This window comes from Salvelinus sp. IW2-2015, linkage group LG2, assembly GCF_002910315.2.
Source record: "Salvelinus sp. IW2-2015 linkage group LG2, ASM291031v2, whole genome shotgun sequence".
In the NCBI taxonomy this organism is placed as follows: domain Eukaryota; kingdom Metazoa; phylum Chordata; class Actinopteri; order Salmoniformes; family Salmonidae; genus Salvelinus; species Salvelinus sp. IW2-2015.
The window spans coordinates 34,277,262-34,293,278 of NC_036839.1; the positions used below are offsets into that span (position 1 = coordinate 34,277,262).

A 16,017-nucleotide genomic window follows, 5' to 3' on the forward strand; every position below is an offset into this window, starting at 1 on the left:
ATCTAGTCCACTCACAGGGATGACGCCGTGCAGCTGGCAGGGCATACAGAGCTGGGGAATGTCCTCACACAACACTGTGGGGTAGACGTGACACACTGGGATGTTCTCCACTAGACCCTGGTCCACGTAGCGCACCTGGCACAAACACACACACACGTATAGGTTGGGTCTTGTAAGTTTTGTATAGACATCATTTGTATAAACTGTTCAAAATCCCAGTATTTATTTGTTCACAAAAAACGTGTCTGTACCTTAACGTGACCTCCGATGACCTCCAGCACCTCTCCTCTGTACCAGAGCATGTCAGAGCCCATGACAGCACAACCCAGGACACTCTTCCAGGTGTAGGGCTTCAGCCTGGGAAGGGTCTTTATGTGTTGCTGTAGACGCTCCCGCAGCTGCTCAAACTGACGCCCTGACAAACACACAGTAATTACGCATGTACACTGAGTGTACAAAACATTATGAACACCTTCCTAATATTGAGTGTGTCACCTAGGGCTGTTATGATGACCACAGTGGTGATTTTAGCATGTAAATCTTGGTGGGGCAAACTGAATTATTTTTCTTAGATGCATGCCAGCAAAGCACAACACAACACAAGTGGCTCCCATTTTGGCTGTCGCGTTTGTTGCGCGTTCCGGTGAGGGCGTGCACTTCGTTATTTATCTCCGGTATTCTCAGTCTTAAATTGTATCGTTTATTTACATATTAGGGTACCTGACGATTTATTAGGAACGTTGTTTGATATGTTTGGAAGAGTTTATTGGTAACTTACGGGATTCATTTGTATGCATTTTGAACGAGGGAAACCGGTGGATTACTGAGTCAAGCGCGCCAAAGAAACTTTTTGGGGATATCGAACAAAAGGACCATTTGTTATGTAGCCGGGGACCCTTGTGATTGCAACCAGATCAACCAGATGAAGATCTTCAAAGATAAGTGATTTATTTTATCGCTATTTCTGACTTTCATGACACCTCTGCTTGGTTGGAAAATGTATGTAATGCTTTTGTGTGCGGGGTGCTGTCCTCAGATAATCGCATGGTGTACTTTCGCCGTAAAGCCTTTTTGAAATCTGACAAAGCGGCTGGATTAACAAGAAGTTAAGCTTTTAAATGATGTATGACACTTGTATTTTCAGAATTTGGCGCTCTGCAATTTCACCGGATGTTGTCGAGGTGGGACGCTAGCGTCCCAATGATCCGTAAGAAGTTAACCTATCTCCTCCCCTTCATCTACACTGATTGAAGTGGATTTAACAAGTGACATCAATAAGGGGATAGCTTCCACCTGGTCAGTCTATGTCATGGAAAGTCTGTGTCAAATTGTGTAAAACTCAGTGTATGTGGGTGTGTGTGTGTGTGAGAGAGAGTGAGCGCAGAGGTAAACAGCAGTAGAAAGGAGAGTACCTGCGTACTGCGTCATGGCGTAGATGAGGCCATCCTCTCCGATGGCAGAGATGGTCATCAGAGTGCGTCCACAGTGGGGCAGCTCAGGGGGGCAGTAGGCCTGTGTCTTCACTTTCTCTGGGGAGGGGTTAGTACGGGGGGCCGGTTTGGGAGGCGTAGGGGCAGTGGAGAGGGGTCGGGGAGAAACTGACCAGTCAGAGGAGGGGGTGGGGGGCTGGTTTTCTGTGTTAGGTGTCCTGTTTTGAAGGCCCTTGAACTTGGAGTCAGAGTCTGATAACTCCTCTAGTTTAGGCATGGGGGACGCTCTGTAGCACAGAACACAGGGACAAAGAGGGCAGATAAGTAGAGCCAGCAGAAAGACATGGGTCCTAGGAAACATATTATACTCAACTGTGAAACATACATCCACACACAGAGTTCTGTTACTCACTGTGGCTTCCTCTCTTTCAGAGCGAGGCCCTCACTAACCAGGAAGTCTGCGATGCTGACGTCTTGCCCGGCCCGGTTGGAGCAGTACAGAGAGACCGGCACCGGACGCTGCTCTGTGTTCTCCTGCAAAGAGGAAAAGGCTGGTAAAGAGAAACTCAAGTAAAACCATGGATGGTCTCCACCGAGCTGGTGAAGAACAAAGTGTCACAGTATTCAGAATTTCTACTATTATATATCACTAACCCTGTCTATAACATACGGCTTATTTTAAACACATTTGGATCATTCTCAGGTTACAAATTGAACATTCAGAAAAGTTAATGTTTTCCGATCAACCCCGCTGCCAAGCAAATTCACCCTGGAGCCCTGCCTTTCCGTCTGTCACCCTCTGGTTTTTCCTATTTAGGTTTGAATATAACACCTTTGGCTACCCTCCATAAAACTAACTTCGTAAGTCCAGTCACTCGAGTTAAAACAGACTTACAACGCTGGGATAGTCTGCCTCTGTCCTTAGCGGGCAGAATCCAATCTGTTAACTTCTTATGGCTGCAGGGGCAGTATTGAGTAGCTTGGATGAAAGGTGCACAGAGGTGCCCATAGTAAACTGCCTGCTCCTCAGTCCCAGTTGCTAATATATGCATATTATTATTCGTATTGGATAGAAAACACTCTGAAGTTTCTAAAACTGTTTGAATTATGTCTGTGAGTATAACAGAACTCATATGGCAGGCAAAAACCTGAGAAGTTCCACTTCCTGTTTGAATTGTTTCTGAGGTGGCAGATTTTCAACCAAGCTCTCATTGAAATTACAGCGAGATATTGATGAGTTTTCACTTCCTACGGCTTCCATTAGATGTCAACAGTCAATAGAACTTTGTCTGATGACTCTGCTGTGAAGGGGGGCCGAAGGAGACAGGAATTAGTAATCACTGCCATGAGGTGACCACGCGTTGACCATGCGCCGTCACATGAGGAGGACCTCCGTTCCACCGCTCTTCTGAAGTCAATCTAATTCTCCGGTTGGAACGTTATTCAAGATGGATGTTAACAACATTCTAAAGATTGATTCAGTATATCGTTTGACATGTTTCTACTGACTGTTACGGAACTTTTGGACATTTCGTCACGTTATAGTGGATGCGCTTTGTGACTTTGGAATTGTTTACTGCTAACGTGCTAACCAAAGTTGCTAATTGGACATAAATAACGGACATTATCGAACAAATCAAGCATTTATTGTGGACCTGGGATTCCTAGGACTGCATTCTGATGAAGTTCAAAGGTAAGGAAACATTTATCATGTATTTTCTGGTTTCTGTTGACCCCAACATGGCGGCTAATTTGGCTATTGTTCTGAGCTCCGTCTCAGATTATTGCATGAGTTGCTTTTTCCGTAAAGTTTTTTTGAAATCTGACACAGCGGTTGCATTAAAGGAGAGGTATATCTATAATTCCATGTGTATAACTTGTATTATCATCTACATTTATGATGAGTATTTCTGTTGAAACGATGTGGCTATGCAAAATCACTTGATGTTTTTGGAACTAGTGAATGTAACGCGCCAATGTAAACTCAGATTTTTTGTTATAAATATGAACTTTATCAAACAAAACATGCATGTATTGTGTAACATGAAGTCCTATGAGTGTCATCTGATGAAGATAATCAAAGGTTAGTGATTCGTTTTATCTCTATTTCTGCTTTTTGTGAAAGCTATCTTTCGCTGGAAAAATGGCTGTGCTTATTGTGGTTTGGTGGTGACCTAACAATCGTTTGTAGTGCTTTCGCTGAAAAGCATATTTGAAATCGGACACTTTGGTGGGATTAACAACAAGATTACCTTTAAAATGATATAAGACACATGTATGTTTGAGGAATTTTAATTATGAGATTTCTGTTGTTTGAATTTGGCGCCCTGCACTTTCACTGGCTGCCGTCATATCGATCCCGTTAGCGGGATGGAGCCATAAGAAGTTAAAATGAAAATGTTTACCTCTGTTTCTAAACCTTTTTCAATGTCTTTTGATCTTTCTGCCGAAATCATTTTTTTACCAAGTTTGATAGGCTCAGTCATTTTAACTGGGCTGGCAAATCATCTAGGATATATAGAACAATACTTCAAAAGGAGACAAGATGGAGGATTGGCACTTCCAAATTTACTGCTTTACTATTGGACAGCCAATATTCAAAAGATTGTGGTCTGGTGTAATGCTCCAAGTAACAGCTGGTGCTCATTACAAGCACACTCCTGCCAATCATCCTCCCTTTCTGCTCTTACTTGTGCCCCACTGTCCTTCAAAGTACACTGGAAACCCCATTGCGCTCTCTACTTTGAAGATCTGGAGACAATTTTGTCAACATTTTAGACTTTTTGACCCTTCTCCTCTAAGCCCCATTTGTAACAACCACTTATTTTAACTCTCCATACTCGACCAGGCTTTTGTTTTGTGGCAACAGGGAGGTTTGGTATGTTTCAAAGATGTTTTAATGATCTTGTAGCTAATCTTTTCCGCTATTTTCAAATCCGTAACTTTGTTCGCTCTAATTTTCCCACCTTTCCTCAACTACATCCCAAGACGTTGCTAGAAGAGATTTTGTCCCTGCCTGATTTCTAGATTATATGACATTATGCTTTACTCTGAACCCTCTCCAATAAACAAAATCAAGACAGACTGGGGTAGTGAACTTGAACTTACATATGCCTGGTGGGAGGAGGCCCTTCTTAGGGTTAACTCCATATCCTCATGTGCTCGGTTAAGTTTAATTCAGTTCTTGCACAGAATTCACTACACCAAAGAGTAAATTCCTCCCAGACACATGATAAATGGTCAAATCACTCCGACCTGCAGCCTTATCCTCTAATAGCTATATTTGGAGTTACATCTTTGTTGCCTAATCTCACTAAAAGTAAAGAAGACGTTGTAGTGTTTGCTTCCCTTATAGCCCGCCGGGAGATCTTGCTTAATTGGAAATCCACCAAACCTCCCACTGTATTAGCCTGGTTAAAATATCTGTTTTCGACACTTAGAAAGGTTGTTCTGATAACTTTTTCTTAAAATGGCAGCCTTTAATTTCCTTTTTTGAACAGTTGCCTTCTATTGATCAGGAGTAAGAATGTTGGCCAACAGGGGGGATATGAGAGTGTGGGAGAGAATGGACGGTATGTAGTGATATTTTTTATTTATTTTTGTGTATGTATGTGTATATATAATTTCCAATTGATGTTTTAACWWATTTTTGTATGTATGCTGCTTTTGTTGTTAAGGGGAGGGAGGTGTTTCAATAAGTATAGAGGGATAAAAGGATGTATCTGTTAAATTTGTAATTTGTGTTTCTTTATTTGTCCAATAGAAATATATATACACAGTACCAGTCAAAAGTTTGAACACAGCTACTCATTCAGGGGTTTTTCTTTATTTGTACTATTTTCTACATTGTAAAATAATAGTGAAGACATCATTTGAGATTCTTCAAAGCAGCCACCCTTTGCACACTCTTGGCATTCTCTCAACCAGCTTCATGAGGTAGTCGCCTGAAATGCATTTCAATTAACAGGTGTGCCTTGTTAAAAGTACATTTGTGGAATTTATGTCCATCTTAATGCATGAGCCAATTAGTTGTGTTGTGACAAGGTAGGGGTGGTATACAGAAGATAGCCCTATTTGGTAAAAGACCAAGTCCATATTATGACAAGAACAACTAAAATAAGCAAAGAGAAACCAGTCCATCATTACTTTAAGACATGAAGGTCAGTCAATGTGGAAAATTTCAAGAACTTTGAAAGTTTCAAGTGCAGTTGCAAAAACCCTCAAGCACTATGATGAAACTGGCTCTCATGAGGACCTCCAAAGGAAAGGAAGACCCAGAGTTACCTCTGCTGCAGAGGATAAGTTCATTAGAGTTACCAGCCTCTAAATAAATGCTTCACAGAGTTCACATTACAGACACATCTCAACATCAACTGTTCAAAGGAGACTGCGTGAATCAGGCCTTCATGGTGGAATTGCTGCAAAGAAACCAATTCTAAAGGACACCAATAATAAGAAGAGACTTGCTTGGGCCAAGAAACATGAGCAATGGACATTAGACCGGATGAAATCTGTCCTTTGTTCTGATGAGTCCAAATGAGATTTTTGGTTCCAACCGCCGTGTCTTTGTGAGACGCAGAGTAGGTGAAACGGATAATCTCTGCATGTGTGGTTCCCACCGTGAAGCATGGACGAAGAGGTGTGATGATGCTTTGATGGTGACACGGTCTGTGATTTATTTAGAATTCAAGGCACACTTAACCAGCATGGCTATTCTGCAGCGATACGCCATCCCAATTGGTTTGCGGGACTATCATTTGTTTTTCAACAGGACAATGACCCAAAACACCTCCAGGATGTGTAATGGCTATCTGAGCAAGAAGGAGAGTGATGGAGTGCTGCATCAGATGACCTGGCCTCCACAATCACTCGACCTCAACCAAATTGAGATGGTTTGGGATGAGTTGATCCGCAGAGTGAAGGAAAAGCAGCCCAGAAATGCTCAGCATATGTGGGAACTCCTTCAAGACTGTGGCATCCCAGGTGAAGCTAGTTGAAAGAACGCCAAGCGTGTGAAAAGCTGTCATCAAGGAAAAGGGTGACTACTTTGAAGAATCTAAAATATTAAATATATTTTGATTTGTTTAACACTGTATTGTTGGTTAAGGGCTTGTAAGTAAGCATTTCACTCTAAGGTCTACCTACACCTGTTGTATTTGGCGCATGTGACAAATACATTTTATTTGATTCACTATTATTCCACAATGTAGAAAATGGTAAAAAATATTTTAAAACAATTGAATGAGTAGGTGTCCAAACTTTTGACTGGTACTGTGTGTGTATGTACACTGCTCAAAAAAATAAAGGGAACACTAAAATAACACATCCTAGATCTGAATGAATGAAATATTCTTATTAAATACTTTTTTCTTTACATAGTTGAATGTGCTGACAACAAAATCACACAAAAATGATCAATGGAAATCAAATTTATCAACCCATGGAGGTCTGGATTTGGAGTCACACTCAAAATTAAAGTGGAAAACCACACTACAGGCTGATCCAACTTTGATGTAATGTCCTTATAACAAGTCAAAATTAGGCTCAGTAGTGTGTGTGGCCTCCACGTGCCTGTATGACCTCCCTACAACGCCTGGGCATGCTCCTGATGAGGTGGTGGATGGTCTCCTGAGGGATCTCGTCCCAGACCTGGACTAAAGCATCCGCCAACTCCTGGACAGTCTGTGGTGCAACGTGGCGTTGGTGGATGGAGCGAGACATGATGTCCCAGATGTGCTCAATTGGATGCCAAACGTCCTGCACGGTGTTGGGCTGTAAGCACAACCCCCACCTGTGGACGTCGGGCCCTCATACCACCCTCATGGAGTCTGTTTCTGACCGTTTGAGCAGACACATGCACATTTGTGGCCGGCTGGAGGTCATTTTGCAAGGCTCTGGCAGTGCTCCTCCTTGCACAAAGGCGGAGGTAGCGGTCCTGCTGCTGGGTTGTTGCCCTCCTACGGCCTCCTCCACGTCTCCTGATGTACTGGTCTGTCTCCTGGTAGCGCCTCCATGCTCTGGACACTACGCTGACAGACACAGCAAACCTTCTTGCCACAGCTCGCATTGATGTGCCATCCTGGATGAGCTGCACTACCTGAGCCACTTGTGTGGGTTGTAGACTCAGTCTCATGCTACCACTAGAGTGAAAGCACCGCCAGCATTCAAAAGTGACCAAAACATCAGCCAGGAAGCATAGGAACTGAGAAGTGGTCTGTGGTCACCACCTGCAGAACCACTCCTTCATTGGGGGTGTCTTGCTAATTGCCTATAATTTCCACCTGTTGTCTATTCCATTTGCACAACAGCATGTGAAATTTATTGTCAATCAGTGTTGCTTCCTAAGTGGACAGTTTGATTTCACAGAAGTGTGATTGACTTGGAGTTACATTGTGTTGTTTAAGTGTTCCCTTTATTTTTTTGAGCAGTGTATATATATTACACACACAGTACCAGTCAAAAGTTATATATATATAAAAAAAACACAAAACAGTGAGGCATCAGAGACTAGGCTCCATCTCCACCCCCAGCCCTCTTTGCTTAGAGTTCACATAAGTGTGGGGTAGGGACTAGGGGAAGTGGTTAAGGGCTACGGGAAGTGGTAGGGCTAGGAAAAGGTGTGTGATGTGGCGTCACCTTGATGGTCATGATGGCCATGGCTCCTGTCAGGTAGTAAGAGATGAAGTCACACGCTGTGGCTGTCCAGGTGGAACGACCGCCTGCAGGTCTGAGAGGGAGAGAGAAAGAAATGGAGCGAGAGGGAGAAAGAGTGAGAAATTTCAAATGAGGTCTAAGGAAAATAGCATGCCCCTTGCTCCAGTATTAGGATAGGTGTGATAAATAACTCATGCCCTGAGGAAACCTGTCAGAATCTATTTTTGTGAAAGGTCTACTAATTCAGAACATTTTGCCAGGGATCAGTGTTTGAGGTCAGCCCTGCATTTGTGTGTGTTCACCTGATTTCACTGAGGGAACACTCCAGCACCAGACAGCCAACCAGACTTGGCAGCAGTGGTCTCAGGTTGTTCACATGGAGTTTCACCTTGTTGCCAAAATCACAGCGTACTACCTAACACCATGTGGAGACAAAACACCACACTGCAGTTACAGCTGGATGTACCCATCTGTCAATCACTGATGAAACAGTAATGACAGATCGGCTGCAATCAGCTGCTACAATGTCATTACTTCTAAATCCACTCCTAGTCCACTTCTGTGGCTCTTAAAGGATAGATGTGTGTGTGTGCGCGTGCTCGTGTTACCTCGGCAATGCAGCCGAGGGAAACAGGAGAGCAGAGCTGGCCCCTCTCCCAGACCCCGTTGTTGTAGGCAGCACAGTACATGTCTGCCTTCCACTCTATCTCCTGGGGCTCTGTACGGGCATACTCCTGCTTCAACAACTCATACACCCTGAAACAGAGGGGGAGAGAGAGAGAGCGATAACTAAATGACACAGACCTCTCATCAGCGTCTCATTCTAAAGTCGCACATCATAGAAAATCAAGTCAATGTCTGTCAATCCACTCTACAGTTACAAGATTCCTGTGTGAACACAGCCCAAGATTCTCTGCTGGATTCGGTGAGGCTTCAGTAAGCCATTGTCTGTCCCTCCTTGCCCTCCTCTCCATCCCCACTGGCTGACCTCTTGAGCTGGGTGTCCATCTGTAGCAGCTGGACGTAAAAGCTCCCGGGTGAGACCACGTGGGTCAATCTGACCCTCAGGTCTTTCAGGTTGGCCGGCAGCATCAGGTAGGGCTGGATCTCTTGGGGGTCTTGGTCCTGCTCTGGGGTCTCCTGGCCCAGGGAGATAGGGGCTGGCTCAGACTCACCCAGAAGACCCTCGAGTGGGGGGTCCCACACTGTGGTGTCTACCACCGGCGCCTGGGTGTCCTTAGATTTGATGCTAAGTGAGAGGGAGATGGGGTAAAATAAAACATCTCATTTTTGGAACCATACCCACATCTGTGTGTGCAGGTATCAAAAAGTCTAAATAAGATTAGTTATTGATTTTACCCATGAAGTATCCTGCTGTGAGATGACAGACACACACTCACCCCTTCTTGAAGCAGGCCAGTTGGTCGTTGACCAGCAGATCTTCGATGTTTGCTAACGGCTCGCTGGAATCACTGGTCTCAAACAGCCTGACTGGCAGACCCCTGCCCCTTCGACCAGCCTCTGGGGGTTCAGAAGACACACACAAATCAATCAACTACAGAACAGTCACACGGTTGTCGTGGGATGCCAAGACAGTGCCGTGTGAAAGGAGAACTCTCCAGTTCTGCCCGTCTTACCTGTGGCCACAGCGGTCACAAGTCTCTGGTCAGCAAGACTCTTGAACTTCTCTATACACACTTCGCTCCACGTCTCACCCTCTTCCAGAGGAATCACATCAGCCAGGTAGCACTGGATGGCCTGGGTGGGGGGGGAGAGGTAATTGTGAGAGCCATTTGAATAATAGGAGTGCCCTGCCCGGTCTACCAACCCTAGCAGTTAATGCTGGGATGGTATATGGATACAGTCAGCCTTATTTATTCTCCATCCAACATACTCTAGTGTAGTGTGACCTCACCATGGCTGGGAGGGCAAAGAACTCATCCTTGATCTTCCTCAGGTCATTGACTGACAGAATCTTGTTGTTGCCAAAGTCTACAAACTGGACTTCCACCTTCCTGCCCCCGGGAATACCTACAAACACAATAACATTCTAGTCTTTAGGTAGACTCTTTTCTATACATTTTTGGAGTTTGCATATAATTTATTATTCCAGTTTCAACTGTTCTGCCTGCGGTTATGGAACCCCTACCTGTCCCAGACCTGCTGTTTTCAACTCTTAATGATTGGCTATGAAAAGCCAACTGACATTTATTCCTGAYTATTATTTGACCATGCTTGTCACTTATGAACATTTTGAACATCTTGGCCATGTTCTGTTATAATCTCCACCCGGCACAGCCAGAAGAGGACTGGCCACCCCTCATAGCCTGGTTCCTCTCTAGGTTTCTTCCTAGGTTTTGGCYTTTCTAGGGAGWTTTTCCTAGCCACCGTGCTTCTACACCTGCATTGCTTGCTGTTTGGGGTTTTACGCTGGGTTTCTGTACAGCACTTCGAGATATTAGCTGATGTACAAAGGGCTATATAAAATAAACTTGATTTGATTTATTATCCAAGGCAGTGGTTCCAAGGCAGTGGCACTCACTGCGCACACACACACCGGAGGCCCCTTCTCCCTAGCGCCATGCTCGTTCTGTTGCTCTCCCTCTCCTTTCCTCCACACCGGTTAATAAAGTATCAAAACAAATGGAATTTTCTCATGCTAGGTTGTGGACCTGACTGGGTCTCTATGTTAAAAAGTGTACTGTGCATATTGTGTCCGTCTGGGAAAGCCCCGGGTCCATTTTTGAACGGGACCTCTAACTCCCATCACCATTTATCCTCATTATTCAGATTAGAGGAACAGGGCGCTGAGTACCAAGCCATTCATTGGCCAGTTGATTATACTGCCTTACGCATCAGCGCCATTCATGTAGGCCTACAGAGAGCATTCATGTAGGCCTACGTGACTCATGACTGCCGGTAATTCGGTCACCGCAACTGCCCTAAGTGTACCCACGCACAGACAGTGTACTGACCGATGACATGGGCCCTGTACCAGACCTTATCGTCAAAGCGTGCCACACAGGCCTGATCCAAGACAGGACAGTAGACCTCCAAGTCCTGGTCCTCTCCTCTGGTCCCCCTGCTGGGGCAGTCATAGCTGTAACACTCCTGCAGCTTGGCTGTCAGCAGCAGGAACTCCATGTTGTCAACCTGCGTTTAATCAGCAAGGGGGAAGAGTTAGAGAGGGCACTGGAATATCAGCTGATAATGCGTTCATGTGTGTGTGTGTGGAATGTGTGTGTGTTTGTGTGTGACCTACCAGTTGGATGTAGAAGTGTGAGGGTGTGTCTATGTGGGACACCACAGCGTTGAGCTCTACGTTGGTACGAGGGAAGACAGGAAGGTAGAACTGGAGAGGCCTCCTGCCACACGGCACAGTCTTGGCATTCCACGCCACCGGAGAATAAAACCTACAGCAGCAGAACGGGACAAACATATTACTACTGATTATCCATGGCAACAAGGAAGAAACTGATGCAGCCTTCCGCAAAACTCATATAAGGGAAACACTGGATATGTACAGTATGCAGGGTTTACATATTTTGACAAATGGAATTTCAAGACTTTTCCATGACTTTTAACCAAACTTCCATGACCAATAATTAACAGCATCTATGTGTACGTATAAAACAGTATGTAATGTGGTATCGACCCTGGGAGGCTGCTCTCTGATCCCATGTACCATCTCCTGTCGTTGTGCAAAGCACTTAACCCCCCACAAAGTGAAATACCTGTTAGGCAACTGTATAAAACAAGAGGAGAGCTACTGGGTGTGCAGGCTTTTGATCAAGCCCTGCTCAAACACAGAGACAGTTTATCAAGGTCCGGTTCAGCAGCTAATTTCTAAAATGTGGTTTGTTTGAGGGGGACTGGAATAAAAGCCTGCCCACCCATTAGCTGTCCTGGAGGATGGTTTACCACCCTTGATGTATAAAATTGCAACATTACAACCAAATACATTTTATGCCTTTTTAAATAATTTGCTCATTCAATATATCAAAAGATCAAATGGCTTTGATAGGCTACAACTCTTTTTATTCAGCTGAAGCAAGCCCACACATTTTCTTCAGGAAATGTACCTTTTCTAATTTATTTTAGTTACCTTAGAAGTGTTTACGTTGCAGGCTGACTAGCATCTATTGAGTTGCAATGTCCCATACATTGGATGCCCAAATAAACTATAAGTATCAACAAAACAAGTTTAAGCCACTTAATCCAAAAGAAAGGTTACATCTAATCCATTTTTCTAAAATTACTTATAATTCTTATTTTGATTCACTGCATTTGAACCAAATCCCAACTAATACAATGGTGAAGTGTATTGTTCATTTCGTGAAAAATAGTTTAAAATGAATAATCTGAGTTGTTCAAAAAAGTAAATCAACTTTGTATGGCCTTATTCGCGAGTGACGAAAACATTAATAGAAGGTAACAATAGCTAAACAGTTAAAGGGCACAAGATATGTTTTGAATTGGCTACATAGTTATTAGTCTGTTCTCTATTTAAGTGATAATGCCCAAGAAGTCGGCACGGGTGTTGTTAGGCCCGAGACAAAGTCCAGGGCCGGTAAACCGTGCCAATATATCCTCCAAACGCCGGCTTCAAGGGCATTATCACTTTTATACAATGTGTTACCAACATATTACAATACTGATTGACATATTTTCATTAAAAAAAACATTAATTTGATGAATTTATTCATACTATTTCATCCTTCCACAAGATATAGTCCCAACACAAATCTAAGGTGGCTAACCAGGCAGGCTGGTCGTTTGTTCGTTCGTTCTATCGGTTCGGTTGCCAAAGACGCGACCCAGTCATTCAGTCTTTTTGTTCTGCATCTATGGATGCGACCCAATCGTTCGTTCTAAATGTTCCATTGCAATTCTAGCTGGCAATGTTCTTATCCCTTGCTTGCAAGCTAGCCAACTACGGCTAACTTACAGTCACGTAAAAAAAGTGCAGCCAGAATAACACAAAGTAGTTGCTTGTTTAAGCTCTTTTCTAGTGCCATTTATTTGGATACATCCATAACAATGAGCTAATGATGCGCGATTTCGCCTGGTATAGAAATGTGCTCACTTGTCAGGACACTGTTGTTCAGAGGAGCTAGCCAACAACTCAGCTAACACAATCACTTCAAACTAAAAAGACTGCAAACTAGTTGCACTTCGTTTAGTTTTACCTTTTTTCAATTGACATTTCTTTGTATATACCCATAAAAAATTATGCCAGCTGATTCATGATTTCGACTGGCTGAGAAACGCTGCCTGCCTGTCTCATCACGTTCATTACTATGGAACAGCTAGAGATCAAATTTGAATATTGAAACAATGTTGCAAATGTCGGACAGAGAGCAAGGTTTATACCAATCTCTGCCTTTGAAAACGAAATGTTAGTCTAAAAGAAATGTGAGATAATGTCTAGATGCTTTTTACAGTGGAGATCGAGTTGATAAATTGCTTGGCTGGGCTGATGAGACAGCGGATTGCCCAGTCAGATGGAACAGAGTAAATACGCATTTTAACATCATAGATTTAGCCGGTGGTAACTTATTTAATAGACACCGGCTGGAATGCGGTTTTAACCAATCAGCATTAGACTCACCTGTTATATAACATATTTTATAGGCTAGGACTACCTGCTGCTGCAATGTTCGACTGTCTCGCTCTCCTTGAGCAACAGCCCACTATTTTCTCACAAATGCAGGTGATGCGTGTAAACACAGCTGTGCAAAAGTGTCATTCCGATCCTAGCTGATATGTGGATTTTAATTTGATTGATAAAATATTTAAAAACTGTCTCTAAATAAATGACATGAACAGAAATTATTATTTCCACAACTTTTCAGATTTGATCATTTTCCAAAACCTTTCCAGGCCTGGAAAACACCATAAAAAAAATTCCATGTCTTTTCCAGGATTTTCATGACCATGAGTATGTATGTACCTGGCGAGCTCGAGGAAGACCAGGTACTCTCGGAGGGACATGGGCATGTTGCTGGAACCGCTGTCCATGGGGGCTTTCTTCAGATCCACTAGCAGAGCACCTCTCTCCTGACCAAACACCTGCATCTCTACTGAGGCTGAGCCCACCACGCGACGAAACTCATCATGGGCCTCCGCACTCCAGCCTTTAGTCTGGGAGAGAAGAGAGGAAAAGGAGGGGGATGCAGGTAAAGAAAACAAATCTAAACTCATCCTAGTCACTTATACAATAGCCCTTCACTTGAAGAAAAAGATAGATGGCGACATACACAAATGTTATGTCAGAATATGGACAATATGCAAATGTATGCACCTTACAAGGTCTGCAGGCATGATGTCCTCCACTTACCAGGTCTGCAGGCACAATGTCCTTGAGGGAACACTTGATAGCCTGAGGGAGCCAGCGGCTCATTTCTGATTGGCCGGCCACGTCCACTCTTCTCAGACGCTCATTCATGTCCCTGATGAACAGGTCTGGACCTACCTCCTCACTGGGAATGGGGAAGTAGAGGTGGAAGAGAAAGACAGACCTRGGTGACTGAAAAAACAAATGTTCTGTCCCTTTTCATGCCTACTAGGTTTTTCACGTGTGTGCGTGTGTGTCTGTGTGTGTGTCTGTACCTCTGCAGGGCTATTCCCTTGCAGAAACCGTAGTCTTGGAAGTAGACTCTGACACGGTGAAGTTCAGGAACAGGACAGCTGCGGACCGGGTCCAGGTGACCTCTCTGGAACAGTTCTGTCAGGGTGGCCCGACACCACATCCCCTCCTTCCACTTCACAAACACTGTGGAGCCTGACGGAGACACACACGCGCAATAGTCAGAGTGGCAACATTGCACTGCTTTCATTTCACAAACACCATAAAACCTAGAGAAAGGGACATACCCACAGTAAGGTTTCACACACACACACAGTGATCTCACCAGTCTCCAGTATGTCGCTGGCTGTGAACAGTCCTCTCTCTCCAGAGCAGAGGGAGTTGATCTTCTTGGACAGCAGAATACAGGCCCTCTGCTCTGCCACGTGGCGGATGTAGAAGTGGTTAGGGTTCACCACATGGGTCACCATCACCCACTCCTGGAACACTGCACACACTCACAGTTTCTATGTGTCTCTATTCATCAAGTTATAGATTACGTGACCATAACTGTTGTGCATGTTATCATGTGAAATGTGTGTTGTGCGGATCAACAGTGCGCAGACTAGATGTCTGTCTCTCCTCTACCTTTCCCCTGACTGACAGGTAGGAGGTCCTCCTGGATCTTCTTGCTGCTCCTCTGGGCTCTCTGTCTCTCACTGGCCTGCTGCAACTCAGACAGGTGGGCTGGGACAACTACAATCAGAAACCAAGGAACACCATTATTATCCTATGGGTAATGAGGATGCGGTTTACCTCAGCAGACATGCACTGACGTGCTCTCTAAATGTTGCTGTGACATTGTCACTAACCTCCAACTGAGAACCCTGCTGCAGTGGTTTTGGATGAGGCTGTGGTGACTTGATGGCAGGATTTCAAACTGACTTCATCCTTCCCTTCTCCTCCTTCTTCAATCTCCTCTATAATCTCCTCTATGATGACGTTGGGTCCAGAGTCTGAGACAGGGCTGGAGCTGGGTAAGGGCCAAGGGCCAGGGCTGGGAGAGGGGCCCCAGGTATGCCTAGTCATCCTCAGGCTTTCCTGCTCCTGGTGAGGTGGAACAGGCTCTCTGGTGCTGGGCGGGGGAGGCCTCATCATCGTTTGGCTCTCCTGCTGCTGCTGCTGGGGGCGGCTGGGCTCTCTGGTGCTAAGGGAGTATGGGAGCAGGGGGGCCTTCCTATTGGGCCCTGCCTGCTCTTGGGGCCTCTCTCTGTCTCTGTGGATCAGCTCATCTGTCAGACTGAGGGGGGAGTTCAAAAGGCAGTTAAACCATGTAAACAAAGATATATATATTTTTCTCTGTAG

At 44.5% G+C, this 16,017-nt stretch overlaps 1 protein-coding gene across 1 annotated transcript in view; it reads right to left on the reverse strand.

Moving 5' to 3' along the window:
• Positions 1–16,017, reverse strand: part of rnf17 (ring finger protein 17) — a 28,209-nt gene that overhangs the window by 4,946 nt on the left and 7,246 nt on the right. The window contains exons 10-28 of the mRNA XM_024009119.2: positions 15,525–15,952; positions 15,301–15,408; positions 14,999–15,160; positions 14,697–14,868; positions 14,425–14,566; positions 14,038–14,228; positions 11,347–11,497; positions 11,060–11,237; positions 10,000–10,115; positions 9,722–9,842; positions 9,485–9,605; positions 9,073–9,333; positions 8,693–8,840; positions 8,387–8,499; positions 8,067–8,157; positions 1,843–1,964; positions 1,413–1,717; positions 252–415; positions 16–135 (exon numbers count right to left, since the gene is read on the reverse strand). Coding sequence (XP_023864887.1) covers positions 16–135; positions 252–415; positions 1,413–1,717; positions 1,843–1,964; positions 8,067–8,157; positions 8,387–8,499; positions 8,693–8,840; positions 9,073–9,333; positions 9,485–9,605; positions 9,722–9,842; positions 10,000–10,115; positions 11,060–11,237; positions 11,347–11,497; positions 14,038–14,228; positions 14,425–14,566; positions 14,697–14,868; positions 14,999–15,160; positions 15,301–15,408; positions 15,525–15,952 — 3,214 coding nt within the window. The remainder of the gene's footprint in view (positions 1–15; positions 136–251; positions 416–1,412; positions 1,718–1,842; positions 1,965–8,066; positions 8,158–8,386; positions 8,500–8,692; positions 8,841–9,072; positions 9,334–9,484; positions 9,606–9,721; positions 9,843–9,999; positions 10,116–11,059; positions 11,238–11,346; positions 11,498–14,037; positions 14,229–14,424; positions 14,567–14,696; positions 14,869–14,998; positions 15,161–15,300; positions 15,409–15,524; positions 15,953–16,017) is intronic.